This window comes from Gambusia affinis, linkage group LG05 (assembly GCF_019740435.1).
Source record: "Gambusia affinis linkage group LG05, SWU_Gaff_1.0, whole genome shotgun sequence".
NCBI classification, from domain to species: Eukaryota; Metazoa; Chordata; class Actinopteri; order Cyprinodontiformes; family Poeciliidae; genus Gambusia; species Gambusia affinis.
In genome coordinates this window covers 18632163-18652588 of record NC_057872.1, presented here as the reverse complement: position 1 = coordinate 18652588, position 20426 = coordinate 18632163, and the positions used below count along the sequence as shown (strand labels likewise).

Genomic DNA, 20426 nt, shown 5'->3' with positions numbered 1-20426 from the left:
TATGTACACGCATGCACAGTCTTGTACTGCGATCAACAAAGCAGAGTGGCAAACGTGATGTAAAGTTTAGAAAGATTAAAGTGATCAGCAGCAAATTTAGTAAAAAAAAAACAAAGCAACGGACGTTTCAACAAAACCAAGGTAGTATGTACATATTGCAACAATGAATTATTCTTCTGCCAAAGCACAACTGGCTAGTTAACACTTCTAAATTAACATTTACAACAAAATGACTTCTTTTAAACCTAACATGAAAAACTAAACTTATAATTCAAGCACAGAGACTAATTTATGCTGTTTAGGATTATTAATCTGAATAAAAAGTCTTCTTATATCTTGTAAATTTATGCATAGCTATTGTTTTTACAGAAGAGGAAGACGAGGTTGGATGGTTTAAAAGTGTTTGTGTGTTTGGTTCAATACCATGATGGGACAGGACAAAAACTGCACCATGGAAGAGACCCAAAGGTAAAACTACAGCTGACAAAGAGCAACACAAAAGGACCATCTGACAAGAAAACAGCTGATGATCCTCAAGGCTGTTGGAGGGAAGAAACCAAGGAGGAACCATTGAGACTATAAGCAGATTGTGCAGAAGGACAACGATCCAAATCACACCAGCAGGTTTACCTCCAAAAGACAAAATTAATATTTTGGACTGGCCTAGTCAAAGTTTGAACTTTAGCACCCCAAATGTGGCTAAATTAGAAAAAGCCTACAAAGAAGATTTGGCTGAAGTTCCTCAACTGCGATGCAAAAGAGTAATTTCCAAGTTGATGACAGCTGTTGCTGCCAATGGTGGCACAAAGTTATGTTTCAGTCTTAATTACTTTTTACACAAAACCTTTTTTCCCCATCAGTAAATTAAATTTGTCCCTTGAAAACTGCTTTTCATTTGATACTAAGATTTGTTTGAGGATCTGAAATGGTTCATTATGACAGGAAAGCAAATCCACTTTTCAACAGCCTGCATATTTACTGTAATAAGGCAAAGATCGGGGGGCAAACAGGGTGACAGGAAAACAAGCTGGCCTTGAAGTTTTATCTCCGCTGCGCTCCAGCTCTGCTTTGTTGATAGCAATAGAGACAAAGCAAAAAAGAAACGAGTGTATGCAGAGAGAGGAAATGTCTCATTGTATCACACAGCGCCAAGCACACACAGTACCTTTGGGTTTATAGCTGCGGAAACACGCACAGCATTCACACCGCCAGAGAAAGAGAGAGAGAGAGAGAGAGAACCAGGACCGGAAGGAAACGAGGACCGACACACAAAGACGTAGAGACGGAGGTGAAAACGGCAGATGAGGGTCAACGGGGCTTTCCATTGTGTAGGATCAGAAAAAGTAGGGAGGGAAAAGAAATCTGCTGCCAAAGCTGGATCTTACATGACAGAGAGGAGCGAGTCAGAGAGAGACGCAGAGTTTCACCAGAGACGGTGGCTGGAAACCCAAAGCTTGAATTTCTACACACAAGAGGAAGACTGTGATCAAATGTGCTACTGATGGCAAACACAACCTGTGAAGAGAATAGGAAGAAGAGTAAAGATGGACATTGTTGTGATCTATGTCCTGCAGGTCAGTGAACGTCTCATAGTTTCTTCTTCGTTTCACAAGCCCCCTTTTATAAATTATTATTATTATTTTTTATTTTATTTTTTTTAAAGTTTGTTTCAGTTGTTACATCTCTTCTTCTTTTGACCTTTAACAGGGATGTTCGTAGCAGAAGATTGTAACGCCACAGAAAACACAAAGTGTAAATCTTGTCCCGAAGGGTTTTTCACAGAGCACCCGAACTACCTGAAGAAATGCATTGGCTGCAGTTCCTGCGGTAAGTCACAAACATTCACAAACAGTACATGTGTGAATCATTTATCTCTTGTTCTTATGTTTATAACCCTTATAAACTACAACCTGCTCAGCCGTATTACTGTGCTGGGAAAAAAAGTTACCGATTTCTTCTGTTTGCCTTTTTTTTTTTATTCAATGTTTCATATCCAACAAATGTGACTATTAGATTACAAAAAAGAAAAAAACGTTAATAAAATATGGAGGAATTTTGACTCAACTTCCTGGCAGAATTGTTTGATTCAGCTGGAGGGTTTGAATCGCTTGTTTAAAGTCACATCAGTCCAGACTTTGACTAGGCCATGCCAGAACTTTCATTTATTACTTTTTTGCTACGGGTTCTCAGAGGTGAACTTTCTAGTTAGCTTTGTCGCATCATCAGCAACCTTTTCAATTCAAAGAGCCACTTTTGCCATCCACACTACAAAATGAAATTTCTATGCAGCCACAAAAAAAAAAAAAGAGAAAAGAAATGAAAAGAAAAGAAACATTTGATCATAATACCACTTTTTCTTAATGATATTATGATCAAAAACATGTTTTTGGGAGCCACAGTGAAGGGGCCAAAGAGCCGCAGGTTGCAGACTCCTGATCTAAACCAAGCGTGTTTGAGCTTAAGGTCGTGAACTTATTGTCTCCTTCTGAGTTTATTTATTTTTGTCTGCAAGCAGAATTCATAATTTCAGTCAAAACAAGTCATCCTGAGACAAGAAAGAAAGCAGCTCAAGATGGCTGGTGTGCTGTTTGTTCTGAAAATGTGTTGGTTTACGCTGCAGGATGCACACTTCCTCACTTTTCTCCTGTCTGTCCCAGATTTCAAAACGATTTGGGAAGCATCAAGGCTCTTATCCCCTGAAACTCTCACACAGGCACCAGTTGTACCCAGTTTTTTCCTTTGTGTTGATTCATGATCTCTGACCTTTACTGGGGTTATCAATACCTGAGGTTCTTGAAACATCTTCAGTTGTGGATGTTTAACTCTCATGGAGTGATTTCTGTAGGCTGGGAAGCTTCACCACTGTTGCATGTTTCCTCCATTTATGGATAAAGTCGTTCACTGTTGTTCTGCTTTGTAATCGTTTCCAGACTTTCCTTCTCTCCTGTTCTTAAACATTTTCTTCTTCAAATCGGAGTATGATGTGTTGCTTTTTGAGATCTTTTAGCCTACTTCATGTTGTCAGGCAGGTTATAGGTGATTTCTTGATTGTATGGGTCTGGCAGTCAATTTTATATTGATGTAATTTTCAAATAGGGCCTTGCTGATTTGGATATCTTCTTCCCTTGGTATATGAATTCATTTTTGTGAAAATGTTTTTTTTAGCTACCCAGGTTAGTTTGTTAAATGAGCTGAAACACTTAAATGTGACCAAATGAAGGAAAAACAGAGGAAATCTGTCAGAAAGGTTGCCAGCAGTTTTTTTCACACCACTGCTAATTCACTTAGCAACAGTGGAACATCTTCTCCTTAAGCTGAATTGAAAGTATCTACAGTGTGAAAATAAAGGGAGGAAGCAGTTTGGTGATAAGTTTTAGTGCAGACAGTTTCTACTGTAACCTAAACACCCACACACACACACACACACACACACACACACACACACACACGCAGACTGGCTTTAAACACCTTCAATTTACAAATTAACAGGAAAAAAATCTTTCTTTTTCAAACTTACAGTTGAAAATAGTCAAATAAAGACCAACTGCACAGATAAGAAGAACACTGTTTGTGAGTGTGAGCCAGGTTTCTTCTCCACCCGTGAAAACTTTGATCACTGCAAGACCTGGACTAAGTGCCCTGTGGGTGAAGGAGTCAAAAATAAACGTAAGTTTCACAACAGATCAGCCGGCTCTCTTGCAGAGATTCTCATCCCGGCGTGTAATAACTAAGGAACACGACGGCTCTGCCTTCGACTTGTTTTCGCAGCTACTTCTACAAATGACACGTTCTGCGCTCCGTGTGAGGAAGGAACCTACAGCAACGTCACAGATTTCTCCTCACCTTGTCAACCGCATTTCAGGCAAGTCTGAGTCCCTTTTAGTTTCTCATCATGTCAATAAAGCTGAATGTTCACAGGTAAAAAAAAAAAACAAAAAACAAAAAAACTGTACAGCACAAGTAAATCTCCAGGTTACGCAATCAAAGCTGGAAAAAGTGTATCCAAATTAAAGCAGCAGAATCATCTCTTTATGTTTTGAATTTTAGCTAAATATTTAATAAAAAAAAAAACATAATAAAACCTTGTTGTATCTGTTTACCAAATGGCTTTTATGCGTTTTATTTACTTATAGAGTGAAAATCACAGTTTTAACTCCTCACAATTATTCCTGAAACCCTCTGACTGAAGTACAATTGTTTTTTATATTTGTCCTCATCTTTAGTTGTTTTTTTTTATAAATCCTTCTCTCTTAATTCATAGTTTGTTTCTTTAATTTTGAACCTCTTTTGTAAACACCGTGGAAGGAGTTTATTACTTGTACATAGTCAGTGCTGTTCTGAGCTCTGCTACATCCTAAAGTGTTAAAATACGCAATGTGAGAAATATTTCATTAGTTGGATGGAAATAATCAGATGCGGTGGGAATAAATCATTAATTTATTCCTTTATTATTGCTTTCAGCTGTGAGGCCTACGGACTGCAAGTGAAAACTCCAGGAACCAAAACAACGAATGCCATCTGTCAAGAATGTAAATCTCGTAGGTCCACCTCTTCAGATTTTGACATTTTGTGCATTATTTTTGACTAGCATGTCTGAGATATGATGTCGTAGGGCTTAGCGGATGTGACTCTCTGGGATCCGGTTGAGCTTGAATTAGGAGAGGAAGTGGAAGTGGCATACAGGGGAAACCATTTTATGCAGCGGTTGCAGTTTGCTTGTCTCTAACAAGAGACAAAGTCTTTTGATTTTGAAGGGTGAAATCACATTTGTGGAGTAAGAATAAATGCACAAATAATATTCTTTATTGTAAAAGAATTTAATTGTATGGGTAGAGGGCAGAGTTTGAAATATGTCAATCCTTACTGAAGGCTGTGATTGGAGTTGTATTAAATGTAAATGTGTTTATGGGGGAGGCACAACCTTAAACTTGAAATGTTTGGCGTGATGCATGGAGTACGACAGCCTTTCTCCTCCTGTAGCTGCATAGCGCAGCGGGTGTACGCATACAGGTGGAGCGGAGACTCATGTAAATACAGACTGACCACAGCGGGCAGCTGTAGCTGATGCTCAGCGTGAGCGTAGCTTTACGGACAAACCAGAAAATAAAATGTCTGCCATCTCAGTCGCAACAAATGGCTGGAGTAGCTCACTGTGACGGTACAGAGCTGACCAGGCTGTTGTAAACGATTATTTTAATAATCAAGTAAGCTATTGATTATTCTGATGATTATTTGAGTAATCGAATAAAAGAAATTGATAAAATAATATATTGGTAAATACTGACATAACAGCAGTATTAATATCAGAAATTGACATCGACCCAAATTTACATATTCGTGCATCAGAACAATTACTTTTCTGTAGTTTAAAAAATTCAATTGTAACAGCTCATGTTTTTAGACAAAAACTATGCAAACATCTAAAACTATATTCAATTTAATACTTAAAGCAGCAGGCTTACATAGACACTTATAAAAAATGTCTCTACTCCAGTTTTTGGTTTATGTTTTTATCTTAAATCATATTTATGCTACATTAGAAGAGATCAAATTACTACTTAAAATAGAGAAAAAGTATTTTCTGGCAATTCTTCCTCTCTGTGTTCTCATTGTTCCCACATTAAATTAAATTGATGGAAATTGAAACTCAACTAGGTGTCAGAGTCACACGGCTCTTCTTTTGTTCTTAGACTCTAAGACACGTGGAAACCCCATGACCAGGGGGCTTTTTTATTTTCTAAACATTTAAAGGTGTTTATCTTTATAAGCTGCAACAAAATGCTTTAATAATCTATCTGTATTTCCCATAAACAGATAAAATTTTATACATGAAGGGAATTGCAAATATCCAAATGTTTTTAGGCAATTAAAACACTGAAACTTGTTTCTATTAGAATAATTAGTTCTGCAGATATATCATCTTTGTTGCTGTTTCTCATGTTTAAAGCATTTTGATTGCTGCGTTGACTGTAGTTTATAGCTAAAAATAATAATTTCTTTGTTATTAAATCTTAATACAAAGCATAACGTTTCAAGCTCATTTTAAGCAAAATAAGGCTGTTGCATGTCAACTTTATTGTTGATGTATGTTTTTTGTTGCCTTTATCTCTAATCTTAAAATTGGTAAAAGAAAAAAACAAAAACAATTTCGCGAGGGGTCTCATACCACAGCCGCAAAAACCAAGCAAACATAACTAAATATGTAAATCGTCTTAGCGCCACCACAGAGGTAACGATCTCTTGGTCTATGGTCTAATCAGTGAATTAGCTAATTTTCCAGAACAATTTAGAGTCGTGATCCACAGACAAATCTGTGAATTCGGGGTTTAGCTGCTCCTAGTCATAATTATAAACTGGGGAAACAGAAAATACAGGTTTGCTGACTTTGGTCATCTTGGAAAGTACATCAAAAATATGTACTCAAATTAAAAGTTGGATTTTCCAACATGTTTCATTGGGAGATGATGCAACAGCAGTAAAGGACTAATTTCTTCATTCATCTTTGCATTCAGTGAGATAAGTAGTGGGGAGCTTTGTGGGCTTTTGTTTTTCCCAGTGGTTGTACTTTGAGACATGAGAAAGCACTCAACGTCTTTTTTTTTTTTATTATTTGTTTGTTGTTGGGGATTAACTCAAGAAAATGTCAAGTAATGATGACTGGAGACCAGCTCTCCCACACTCCTTCTTTCCCTGAAGTGAAGCCATTATTCTGACGTAAATTGCTGCGTAACCTTAACCAACGTGGTGACTGTCTTCCCTCTCTGTGAATCAGAGTGTTGCTGGATCCTGCCGGCATTCCTGTGGGCCGGACTTGTTCTGACTATTTTGGGCGTGGCGGCGTTCATCTTCTGGAGAGCAAAGCGCAGATCCTACAGACCAGGTGAGACACCAGTGTGGGTGGGATTTATTGTTGTTTTTCTCCTTGCACTCTGGTCAAAAAGAAGTCAAAAGAGTCGAGCTGCTGGATCGCAGTGAGACTCGTTTGCTTTGAACTCACACAGCTGAAGGTCATGGAGCTGCGCTTACGGGAATTTACAGTTTGATCACACATTTTCTTACAGCAGCAGAACTTCAGTGTTTTACCTCTGAGTTACGTTCTGCTGGATGTTGCACAGAAGGAGCAGATGAAGCGGCTGAACTCAGATGACGAGCTCAATGGGGAAACCACATCCTGTACAGTTTTAGCTTGACACAGTTCTCTGGTATGATGTGACGCACACTTCACAGGCAGCCAACTCATACTGAGACGGCAGGCCTACGTATGCGGCGTAATGATGTTACCTATTGTTCTTTGGCTGACACTAAATTTTAATTGCCATTTGCTTATTTTCCATTTAATCTCTGTGTTCGTACTGGAAGAGGCATAAAATAGGAGGCGTTCATCTTCTGTGTGTTCAGCCTGAGCTGATCTCGCTGCTCTTATCAGATGCAATGAGTACAGCTGCAGATAAGACTCACTGATGCACACTTCTTGTTTTTTTTGTATCTCTGCACGTCTGTGCTTTCCACATGATTCAACCTGTGTGTCGGTAGATATCTTCAAAGGCTTCTTTAGGAGAAACTGCAGAAATACAAAATTTCCTCCTCAGTACAGTGTCATGTCAGTTTCAGTTTTACTCGAGGAGATTCAGAGAATTTCTGTTTATTAATGAAGAATTTGTCAAGATGCAAATTTACATATTTGTGTTGCTTAAAAAAAAAAAAAAACTTTTTATCTTATTTTTTGGGCAACGGTTAAAAATGTCAAATGCTGCTCAGTCTTACAATCATAGCCCAAATACCAACCCGTCGATGGGCTTTTCTGGACACATAAAAACATAAAGAATAGTTTTAAGGACGACTGAAGGTTATTTGGTTAGAGCAATTCAAAACATAACACTAAAACAATTTCCTTAAATAAACTTTAGAAAACCCACTTTTTGAGTTTAGCTCAGAGTTATTTCACCTAATCGTTGCAGAGTCACTTCGCATATTTCCTCCAAACAAACAGCTTTTATGTTAATCTGCTGAATAGAAAATGTTTTATTGAGGCCAGAAATGTGGATATCGAGGTGGATAAATGAGCTGCCTCATTATTGAGCAAATTGTTGCTGATAATTTAATTCACACATAGAGTATGAAAATATTAAACCTGAAGAGCGGATATTTTACAATTACTTCAGCAGGAAAATTAGATATTTATTTATTAAGCTTTGATAATAGGGATTATTTGTTAATCAAACTTGTCTAATTTGAAGTTTTATCACAAAAAACAAATTACAACATAAAAGTTATTATACTTTCTCTCTTTTCAAGATCATGGCTCAGTATTTTTATTTTATCTCGTAAAATATGAGACACTAAGCATTAATTTAGCAGGAAAATATCACGATGCATCATTACATAACCTACATTTGCTGGAAACATTTGAATTTCCCGCAATTCTTTATTGCAACATTTTAAAAAAAATAATTTCCTTGATGTCACCATTTAGTTCACAGACCGCAATCAGAGCAATGCCACTCAAACTAACCACACACACAAAAACTAACGTCAAGATACATTCTTAAATAGATAGTCAAAAAAGAAAAACACTGAAAAATAGTATATATGCATAAAAACTGAAGTTGTTTTGACTGTAGACATGGAGTTTAGCTATTTCCCCTGATTTATGAAGCCTAATTATTTGCTTTAATTAAATGGCATGTCCTCCTGTCTTTTCAGTCTTGACGAGCGACTAATAGAAATGGACCTCTGTGTCATGCCATATTTATAACGAAGCGAAACAGGAAGTTACTTTTACGCAAAACGTACACAAAAAAGGTTTTAGTAAAATTTTGTAGGACTTTTTATTGGATGTCACTTATTTCAGGGTCGGGGATTTTGTTAAACTGATTATTTCACAACTTGGGTCAAATAATAGTCAGGCAGAGAAGAAGAGTAGACCGGTTAAGAACAATGAAAACTCCAGAAAAGACATGGAGAATGACATTAGATGTATTTAAGGAAACATGAACAATTAACACAGAGAAGCTGAACTCCAAACTTCAAAACAAGTGAAAAGGTCGATACTGATCTAAGAAAACAAAATCCAATGTGCGCAAAGAGCAGAACACAAGAATAAATAAAGAAACTAACACAAAGGAATGAACTCGAACAGCAATGAAACAACCAGATCTGTCACAATAACAAATTTTGCTGAGAGATTAATTGTCTCAAAAATTATTGCGATAAACAATAATATTGTTGTGAAGACCATTTTAAACTGATGTAATGGTAATGACATAATAATGCAAGCACATCCTGTCAAAAATAAATACACTTTATTTAAATAAAAAAAAACACTTAACACTTAACTAGTAAACAAAATAAATAAAGCAACCAAAAACAAAAATAAAATGGACTCAGTCTGCATTAACAAAAAATGTACTTGACTACTAAACTACATAAAACCAAAGTGGAAATAAAAACTACATTCAACCAAAAGAGTATTTAGTGTGTCTCTACAATATTGCCCTTCAATAATCATTAGATCTAGATAGAGAAGATGGGCACATCCACCTGATGCAATAGTTCACTCCTCCCTTACGCTAAGGAAAGGAGGAAGGGAAAGGTGAGTGGAGTTGAGCCTTTTCTCATCCAGTGTCACCAATAGAAAGAGAAAAAGGGCAGGAAGAAACAATAAAGCCCATAAATTAAAATGAGGTCAATAATTTTCATTTATCATGCGGTTAATTGATTTATTATTTATCGCGACAGGCCTAGAAACAACCAAGAGAAACCAAACACCTGTCGTAGCTACAATTACAGATTCAATCAAGAATAAAAATCTCATCGAGATTCAAGAGAATCCTGGCCAAGACTGGCAGAGTTTACAGAACATTGTTGAGTTTTTGACATTTTTACTTGGAGGGTCGGCATCATCTTTACAGTAGATGCGGTGACGAATCACACTGCGATCAGCGCGTTTAGATTGTCAACTACATTTATCTCCGAGTTGTTTCCTCTCACTGAAACCAGTGAGAGGTTAAGAGAACCTGTACTTAGCCACGTAGCCAAGACTTAAACTCTTAAAAGCCATGCTCGTTTCTGTGTTGCTATAGATACATGATTACATATTGGTGTTGTAATTTTTCCACGCTGAGTGTGCAAGACTGCTGTTTTGACTCAAAGGTTACAGAAACCTTCCTGAAAAAGGAAAACCTCTACACACACAGTGTGTAGAGTGTGTGTTTAAAAGCAAACCGGTGGTGAAAACATCGTCTTAACTTGTAGTATCAGTTTAACATTGAGTCACTGGAAGCTGCGTTACCTTCAAGCAACGTTCTATAAAGTAATGATCTCGGACAGGTACTTTTTTTTTTTTGAAGGTGACGCAGTCTAACCCCTTATTAGGAGGGAATTTTCAGGACACGTGCGTCAACGCGACAAAAGGAAATAAAACAAAGACAAAGTCTCAGGTCTGTGTAGGTTTATGTCTGTGGAGAAAACCATGAATGAGTTATGTAGATGCGCACTGTTTCCAAAGTGAATGATTCAAGTTGAGCGATCGCTCATGAAGCTCAGAGCTGACTGTGTGGGGATGAACATATATAGAGGGGAAAGATCGACCTAATCATCTGATTACCATCCTCAAGACTTTTTTTAAAATCAGAGAACAAATCTTCTGGAACAGCAAGCAAGTGTCACAGATAAAGTAATTTGCATTGTAAAGAGAGGCCTCAGCTGCAAGTAAACAAACAAAAACAAAACACCACAAGATGTCTGTGAAAACGTTTCCTTATTGACAATCGGGAGGAGACACGTTGCCCGTAACTTCAGGGGGTTCGCCACCGGATGCAAACCCCTCGTAAGCCTCGTGAACTGAAAGTCAGGGGTGCAGTTCCCGTAAGCGTTCAGAACCAGTTTCTCCAAAGAGATGAAAAGAAAACACACCCGTGTGTCTGACTCTGTCTCAGTAAACAGTCACAGAAAACCCACGACCATAAAACCATATTTTAATGTCTTTGTTTAGCTCTCAATTAAGATGAGCTGCATGCGGAGAGGGATTTTGACTTCATGTGCATTATCTCTAAAACGCTGACTCCGTTAAAACAATAATTTTCTTCAAAATATCACAGCACTCGAGCTGAGATTGTTTTTTTTGTTTTTTTTTAAAGAAGTACATTGTTTGGATAAAGATGATTAATGAAATGAAAGGTGGATCAATCTCACAGCATCAACTCTTGTCACGTTTGTGTTTCACTTGTTCTACATTTGTTGTTTAATCTGCATCAGCAGGTTTAACACAGAGCTAAATGACTAATGATGATGGAGTTATAGCGCCACCTAACGTGCATTCAGCAAACTTCAGCCTTGTTTTATTTAGGAAATCAGATGCATTGCAGTTAATGTGAACTATTTGATCAGATTGTCATCAGCATGATCGAGGATGAATTGTCTGATTTTTGTAAATGTCGTTGCAGTCAAACACAGTGTTCCTGTTACCATGGTGACGGTTGTTGCCGAACCGGTTCTCGCTCCACCAGAGCTGCTGTCTCACTGCCAAGAGAGCTGCACAGACTGCAAACCATCCCCGTTTAACTCAGGTAAAAATAAAAATATATACATATATATATACACACCATCACAGAGCCATTCAGTAAATTACATCATTAAAAAAAAACTTCATTTATTTCATCAATTCACAAAATGAAACAGTATGAGTTAGATTGATGTTTTCAAGCCTTAATTTCTGTTAATTATGATGATTTTCCAATCAGCTAGAAAACACATTTAAAATTAGAATATTAGATCTGACCAATAGAAAACGTAAAAGTTTCTATTTTCAAAAGGGTCTTTTAACTTGAAAAATGAGCCTCATTGGAATACATCCTGTGATTTATCAATCTGTCTACATTATTATAGAAAAATTGATGAACAAACAGAACAAGTAATACAAAGTCTCATATTTCACTCCAGTCATCAACTTTTTTTAGTGAAACACTGACCCAGAAACACTGACCCACTTTTTTAATGTTTCCTTATTGTTCACAAACAAGCTCCCTTTCCAAAAGGTCATAACCTCTTCATCAGGTTTTCTACTGTCAGCAGATTAGAGATAAAAATAAAAAATTGAAGAGCCAAAACATTAAAAGAAAAGTTATACTAAAAAAACCCATCAAAGAATAAGATTTCTGTCTCCTTGAGTTTGTTTTAACCTGAACCAACACATAAAAGCAACTCAAACAAACGTTGGTGGTTTTACATTTCAAATATAAACCACCAAACACCTAAATATGATCTATAATTATTTGTTAATCTGCTTATGAAAGTTGTTGTATATAATTTATCTATCTACAATTAGAGGTTAAAAATAAATACAGTTAAGAATAAGTAACAGGGTTTCCTCCAGTGTATTTTAAGCCTGGTTAAGCCAGGCTTAACCATCTTTATTAAATCTCTGCATTTTTTTAAGACTTTATAGTTGGTGTTCAGGTATTAATATTCCAATCTTTTGATAACACATAATTATCAAGTGGTATTTTCAAATTTCCTGTCAACTTTAAACATTTTTTAACTCAAAAACATGATGGGCCGCTGGATGGATGACTCCCCGTCAAGGCCTACCACCGGCCTTAGCAAGTTTTCTGGGGAAAAGCTTGAGTAACTTTAGGATTTTTAAAATACATGTAATAACAACTTTCAATTATTGTATATAAATGCTCAGTTTTTGTTGTTTTTACAGTCTAGTTTGCAGATGTTTCTATATGCTATGATTGTACTTTCAATATATGGCATTATGCTCTACCATCATAAATATACAGCAATAATTTATCCTTTTGGTCTAATTTAATGAGTTCATGCTAAAAAAAAAAACCCCACAACAACCCTTAAGCATGTATCAAACATACTTTTCATTCAGCTCACTTTAAATACACATTTAACGTGTATTTATTGGTCTGATGTAATCTTTCTAATCTTAAATCTTATGTTTTCACGTGGGATAAACCAGAAAATAATCATAATTTACTGAAATAAAGGCTTGAAACATAACCCTTGTGTAAATAAACTATATAGCATGTTTCCCTACATCAATGGTGTTTAACTTTTAAATAATATAATTTATTTAATATGAATAATAGTGGAGGTTTTTTTGCTGGTAGTTCCTCTTGTTTTCATTTAGTTTAACTTTCTCCAGACATTTCCACAACTTTCATATAGAATATCTTTTTTTCCCCCATATTTGTTGAAACTATATGAGACAGAAAATCGGTTTAAAGATCGATCTCCTCCCTCACAGCGCTAATGTGCTAATGGCAGTTAAACAACATACCGTTACAGGGAAACCGTTTATCCGGCGTCAGCGGTGGCTATGCTAACTAGCCTTAGCGTTCATGACAAGCTAGCTTGAATGATGTCCATTCTCATGATTGATTCTGTCGTTTTCCTCAGATGATGGTTCGATCATTCGCAGCATATCGGACAGCCTGGACATCAGCACTCCCATGACTCCGCTGAAGCCGTCCGTCTCTTTCATTGAACCCGAACAAACCGGCAGCTCAATATACCCCATCAGCAGCGCCTTCTGCAGGTCGTACTCGGAGCCCCAGGAGGACGAGTGGTGTGGGACATAAAAAAAATTTAAATAAAATACAAGAGTGGGACACTGACGGAGCCACTGCTGGCTCAGTGATATATTTCAAGAACTGTTTGTAAACCTTGAGAAGATTTTGCTCTCAGTAAAGTTTAGTATGGCTGGTAGTTTGCTGCCACCTGCAGGACTTTGGTGGGAACTTCAGTTTGTGCAAAGGAAAATTCTCCCAAGTGAAAACAGCAGATTCTGCTTCGCAAGAGGGATTAAATAACAGGAAAAAATCTGATAATTACAGTAAAAAAAAAAAACACTGTCTGGAATAGACTATCTAGATCTTTGCCATGGACTTTATTGTTTTTCAAACATTCATCTCCATACAATCCCAAACAGACTGAACTGTAATTACATATCAGCACTTGATGAAATGAGAAACAGAGGTGTGAACATGCATGAGGCACTAAATGATGTTTGTTTTACTTCTCATATGATTTGTTACTGTAATAATATGATTTTGTTCAAAAGTCAGCCAAGACCCAAAGAGGCTGTGAAACAGCGAAAAAGGGATTAATCACAACTAAATATTATGATTAATAGTGAGCAGTACAGAGGCTGCATCTTGTATGTTAAATCTGATGCATTTTTTTACAGGAATAAATGAGATTAATCTTTGTTACAAAACTGCAGGAAGTAAATTTTTCAAATGAATGAAAACATCTTCCTATTTCTGATTATGAATTCTGGTGAAAACTTGGACTCATTGACAGATTAACATTTTCTTCATATTTTCAGACATTCTAGCCAGATGGTTCTGTTAAACAGTTAGAAGCAGCCAATATCTTATCTCTGACAAATATATTTAATGGCTTTTCATTTCATACAAACCCAGATTTTGTTGGTCCTTGAAGATGTAGCTAATGGCTCGTCTAAGAAAGGAAGAAGTGAACTTCAATCACCTTAAAACAAATCCTACTTTGAAAACTTTACAGTGAACTTTACGGCTTGTGGGTCACACATTAAGATGTGTCACCTTTTATTTTGATATTTTTGATTTTGTAAACGTAATGGCCGCCGTGTTTAGTGTGAAAATAATAAAAATCTCAGACTGTGCTAAAAAGAAGACAGACCAGTACATAACGAAGCAACTTTAACAAGATATTGACCTAAATTATTTTTAAATACAAATTAAAGAGGTTTGTTCAGATTATGGAAATCATGTTGTGAGCAAAAACAACTTCAATTTAAATAATTGAATTAAAAATGTAGTAAAACACAAGACCTTTATCATTTTTAGATCAAATTTATTTGCTCAGAAACAATCTTTGCTTTTGAAGATAATAAACTGTATGTAGTAAATTACAAAATATAGACTTGCAAAAACTGTGTGAAGGCAATAGTTTGGCCCCACTCACAGTCTCTTATAGGAACAACTTGTTTCCTGCTTTTTATTACTTGTATGTTAGCATTAAAGCATAAAAACAGATGCAAGCTGAATTTCTGGATTAATATTGAATGAAGACGAGACTTAGCTGAGGCAGGTAACATATTAAATCTTTCTAACAGAACCTTGCTTCTGAAACCTTAGACTGTTGCTTCAGCAATTAGTCTAATTAGCTACAAGAACAGTAAATGAATTTTAGCCTTTCAGGCCATGTTTTAAAAATAGGGAAATGAGGATGAACGTCTTCATTTTACCATTCGATGTGTTGTCTTTGTACTGTTGCTCTGTTGAAGAGTTGAAAAAAGTATTTAGCTTTTTTATTTTCTTTTTTTACAACTCAAGCAGAGTATGATTTATTTTTCTACGGACGTCTAGTTGAACTTGTGTTATATTTGTTAGATCACTGACTTTATTGTTCCTTGCAATGTAGATTTTACCAATTTCAACCACAGATTTTCAGTATTTATATAACTCATAAAAAGTGTACAGATATACTGTACAAGTACCAGACATTATTAATTATTATTTTTAACATAATGTAGATGCAGAAGCAAACCATGACAAGTGTAAGATTTGCTGTGCAATACAAGAAAACAACTTGGGGATGTTTACACATTCTTTTTTTTTTCCGGCTCTTTACTCTCTAAATACCATCACACTGAACATATGTTCAACAGTGTTTATACTGTCATTATGATCTGGACCAGTTTTATGATTGTAATAAAAGTGCTATAGACATGATTCGGTTCTTGTACCATCTACTTTAAAACCAGGCTGTGTGCTGCAGCAGATTGGCAGCAACTTCAATCGGCCTTCTGGAAGACTTGCTTGGCAACGATGCCCTGAACTCTCATCTCCTGCAGAGAAGAGATGGAAGAGGGGGTAAGCAAGGTTGAGGAATGGTGAGTAAAACAGTAGCTGCGTTTCCATTTACCATAGAATTGGACAAATTGAAATTAAAAAATAAATTCGCTAAAAATAATAGAAACGTTTTAGCGCTAGGATGAGATCGTTTTTCGGCCGAAGAAAGTACTGCAGTCACATCGCACCAGCCACATGATCGATGGTGACGAAACACCCGGACATTACTACTGACAAGGACGAAGAATTCGACAGGAAGTAGCAGGCGGTAGTAGTTTGTTTTCGTTTCGTGTTTTGAGGGGAGGAGAAAGTATCGAATCTCTTTAAAACCTCCGATTACAATTTCCCTCAAACGCCGCATACGTAGCGGCTTGTCACTCCAACGGCTGAATCAGACGTCAACTGGCTGATAAGCGCTGGCGCCATGTTTGAATTCTGAATCACGGTACTCTTTACATCCGTCGCTGCCATGATTTTTAAGGGCTTATAACGTAAATTTAAGCTCATTTACGTGTGATTTTAATTTCATTTATTATTTAATAGAAAAACCGCAAATGCAAAATGGCGGAGTTTTTTCTACATCAGCAGAATATCGACGAAGATTTGCGCACATTTGTAAATGAAGACGCAGCTACTTTGGCACATTGAAGGGCAGCTAAATGAGCGATACTCTTCATTTTCTGAGCCCTTAATCCGTCACCCTCTCTTTCACCACGCACTCATCCTCTCCTCCCTCCCCCATCCCTCCTTTTCCTAACAAATCGTCAGTCCCACGCTGTTCCCCTCTCCTGCTGGGTTCAACCTCTAAAACCTAGCAACTTAAATCTTGATCCTCACCGGCATTTCTTTCCCAACTCTCTGCCGAGTTTAGCGTCAACAACGCGTTGTTTTGTCCTAACCGCAACAAAGGCATTAGCAGAACAATGCTGATTGTTTGAAATTCTTCAGAAGATTTAAATCTATTTAGGGAATGAAACCCTGTTAGGAAACGATGGTGCTGCAAACACGGGCAATGAATAACTCGCCTTGTTTGCATGACTTCCTTCCGTATGCATATCAATTGCAGCATCATTTTTCCCTTTCAGGTTTCAACTTTCCTTGTTCCGGCTCTTTCCTCCGTCCCTCCCCCACCCCTTCAGCCCACACATCCTCACCAAATGGAGCTTGTTGCCTTCCAGCCAGTGGGTCCAGCCTCGTCCCTCTTTCTCTCCTTTCTGTACACAAACAAGTTTGTCTCCTTCCCAGCTCACTGTGGTCTGAAAACAGAACACAAGTTCGTGAAATCTCCTAAATTCATGCACCTACTTACACATAAAGAGGGTTAAAAGTGTCTGATTCAAGTCCTTGTATTGCTTTCTGCACCTGGTTGGCGCTTTGCAAATGTCAAAGTATTTAATAGGAATTTTAACAACACAAATCTAAAATGTTCGATATACATAATACCTACTACAGCTGCAAGTTTGGTATGTCTACTAGCTTTGAACATTTAAAATACAATGCGTGGCATAAAACATTATCTTAAACATGGCAGTGGCAGCATCATGCTATAAAAGCCTTATTTAAAGTTTCCTCAACATCATTTAGAGCATGAAGCAAACATATAGCAGAATGGGCGCATGAAAGATGTTTGACCTGAAAAATAAAAAGATTTTTATCCCCATGGTGGTGGTAGCATCATGCTGTGGGGGTGATTTTCTGCAACCATTACAGAGAAGCAGGTTAGAAAGCAATGATTATTTTAGGAATCTATGAATCTTCAGATTATTCTGTTGATTAATTGGAAACAAATTTTTCATTTAACCACTTAAACCTTTTTTATTCAATATTAGAAATACATTCAAACATGCAAATAAACAAATAAATTCCTTATTGAAATAAGAAAATATGGGGGAAAATGTGGGATTTCTTAAAAATGTATGTTTCTCAATTCAATTTGTTTGAGACACTTAAAAAAATACTAAAAGGTGGGAAAATGTTGTAACGTTTTGCTTCCACTCCTCAATTTTCTGTTGTTTTGTCACACAAAGGATCAAGGGGTTTGAATAGAAAGAACTGTAAATACCAGAATGTGGTTACAGTACCAGGTGGGATAATTATCCTGAGGAATTTCACACACAAAGCAACATTTCAGCAGCAGGTGATATTGAGTCACGCCCTGACACACACCTGGCAGGTACGGCCGTCCACGGGTCCCAGGTCCTCCGTGAACTCTTTCCCGATGGTGAAGTCCATGTTGAAGTTCTTGAAAGTGGTGAGGGTTCGGATCTTCATGGCCCCCGTGGCCGGGTCGTGGGTGATCTCCTTAGTGGGTTTCAGCAGACACACAATCTTCCTCAGGGCGAAATTAATATCTGGGGACAGAAATGATACCACAGCTATTAGGGACATTGTAGATAGATAAATAAGGAGTATATCCCTGCCATTAAAAAAATAAAAATACAGAAAAAAGACATTTGTTTGAAAATCAAAAATTTGACAGAAAAAACTGAACTTTTGATAACAAATCTCAGAAATAAAAAAATAATAAATACATTCTTGAGTTTCAAAAGGTGGAAATTTGATAAAGAAAACTCCAAAATTGTGAGATTAATCTCAAAAATTCCCATCTCTTTTACTAGCATGTTTCAGAGATTAAGTTTAAGATTTCTGAGTTTTTATAACAATATTTGACTTTTTAAACTACTTTTGTCCAGAAAATTTCTGAGATTTGAGACATTTTTAAACTTTTCAAAACAATTTTTATAGACAATGTTTTAGTTTTCAAACTCAGAAATGTCCTTGCTTTTGTAGAAAATTTCTGATTAATCTCAAAATTAATGAGTTTTTTTCTAGCCATTTTTTTGTACTTCTCAACCTAATACATTCTTTCTGGGATTAATCTCAAAATTTCAGAATTTCTTTTCCCAGCAAACGATTGATTTCTCAAACTCAGAATTATTTTTGGGTTTTTTTCCAAGAACATTTTTGACATTAATCTAAAAGTTTTAAAGTTTTTTCTAGCAAAGTTTAAACTTTTCTAACTTTCTGAGGTTTTTTTTAGGGGAAAATTACTCTTCCTTTTTAAAAAAAAAAATAAAATCTACAAAGGCCCTAATCCACAATTGTAAGTGAAAGCATTTAAATTCAAATTGCATGTGTTAAAGAAGAGCTTTGTAAGTGAAGTGCAGGAACACACACAACGTGAGTGTGAGTGTGAGTTTGGGGTCATGCAGAGGACAAGATGGTGATTTCATCCCACTAATGTGCTGCTGTCTGTGGATGAAGATGGTCCCCATCACCAAATCAGCCTTTAAACATTATCCTAACAGATTATCTCACATGCAACGTGAAACAAACACGCACACCTGATTAAAATGAAAGCAAAAACAGTGTAGTGTCATAGTATGCGCTTTGTTTTATCTTTGATGTGAAAGTATTAATAAAAACATACCTAGAGCTTCCAGATAGGTGTCCATATTGTCCATCTCCACCAGATGATACGTCCCGGAGTAATTGGGTTTAGACATTTTTCCTGTTGCTCCTTGTGAAACTTAAATATGCGCACTTCTTTGTTCCCGTTTTTTCCCCCTCCAATCGAGCCTCTCTAGTAGATATCACTTTCTCTTGCGTAACCTTTCGTAGGAGAACGCCTTTTGGGCGGATTTGCAAAAATTAAAAAGTTTTTTTCCCCTGTTGAGCGGAATTTAAAGACGCGGTAATGTTCTCAGATGAACCAAAGCTGAAGGTCTGCAGCAACTCAAATCTGTCTTAAACCTGAGGAGAGCAGCGTTTAAGAGAGAGTTTAGGCTGGGAGTTATCTGCATGCAGTGGGAGGTTCATGCCCCCTTTTTTTAGCTAACGCAGGGATGGTGCTGCGTTCAGGCGAGCTGGGAAATTTGATGACCGTCACAAACTGGTTGCTTGTTTTTACGTAGAGGCTAATGAAAACTGCTTAGTAACAAATAAACTGCCTCCATTGATAACAGACACGTCATATAAATTGTTTATTACATCTTCACGTCGCTTCCGGTGTCGATTCTCCGGAAAACTAAAATTGTTTCCCAGTCGGCTCTAAATGAGGCAGAGATGCGACTTAAGGACATAAATTAGACAAATCAGATGATCCTTTAATTTACTTTTCTCATAAGGGAGCTCAGCTTTTCCGATTTCAATTGCGACACAACTCCATTGTGTGCGATAAACTAGATTTCTATTAATCAATAGGCTCAATAACTATAACTGTCTGATTTATGCAGTAGCATGTAGACCTTTATTACAGTGGTTCCAGATATTAATGACCAGGAAGCTGCGTTTTCTTTTAACTCTGACATCCACATGTGTTTTATTGTCTTTTTCCAGACAGGTGGACTCAAGAGATCAAAGTCCTTCAGCAGAGTTAGTTATAAAACACTAATAAGGAAAATTTATGACTGAAATGAACAATGCAAGGGAATTTAGTGCAGCATCAAGCTGTTTTCTATTGAATTGTTACTACTCAGATCAGACTGCAGGGTTTCCTTTTTCTTTTGCTTTTCTGTATGAGCTGTCTTAGGAATCTGAAGATTTATGTTTATTTACTGGAGCACCACAATG

At 36.8% G+C, this 20426-nt stretch overlaps 2 protein-coding genes across 2 annotated transcripts; one reads left to right on the top strand and one right to left on the bottom strand.

Moving 5' to 3' along the window:
* The first annotated feature begins 1044 nt into the window (after positions 1–1044).
* On the top strand, positions 1045–15734 carry LOC122831005 (tumor necrosis factor receptor superfamily member 5). Its single transcript, XM_044116887.1, has 8 exons — positions 1045–1574; positions 1708–1827; positions 3520–3666; positions 3769–3862; positions 4462–4538; positions 6773–6880; positions 11445–11567; positions 13414–15734. The coding sequence occupies exons 1-8, from the start codon at positions 1502–1504 to the stop codon at positions 13593–13595; spliced, it is 924 nt and encodes a 307-aa protein (XP_043972822.1). The 5' UTR covers positions 1045–1501; the 3' UTR covers positions 13596–15734.
* On the bottom strand, positions 15623–19701 carry rbp5 (retinol binding protein 1a, cellular). Its single transcript, XM_044116889.1, has 4 exons — positions 19285–19701; positions 18021–18205; positions 17009–17110; positions 15623–15850 (listed from the first exon to the last, which is right to left on the bottom strand). The coding sequence occupies exons 1-4, from the start codon at positions 19358–19360 to the stop codon at positions 15797–15799; spliced, it is 417 nt and encodes a 138-aa protein (XP_043972824.1). The 5' UTR covers positions 19361–19701; the 3' UTR covers positions 15623–15796.
* Positions 19702–20426: the final 725 nt, after the last annotated feature.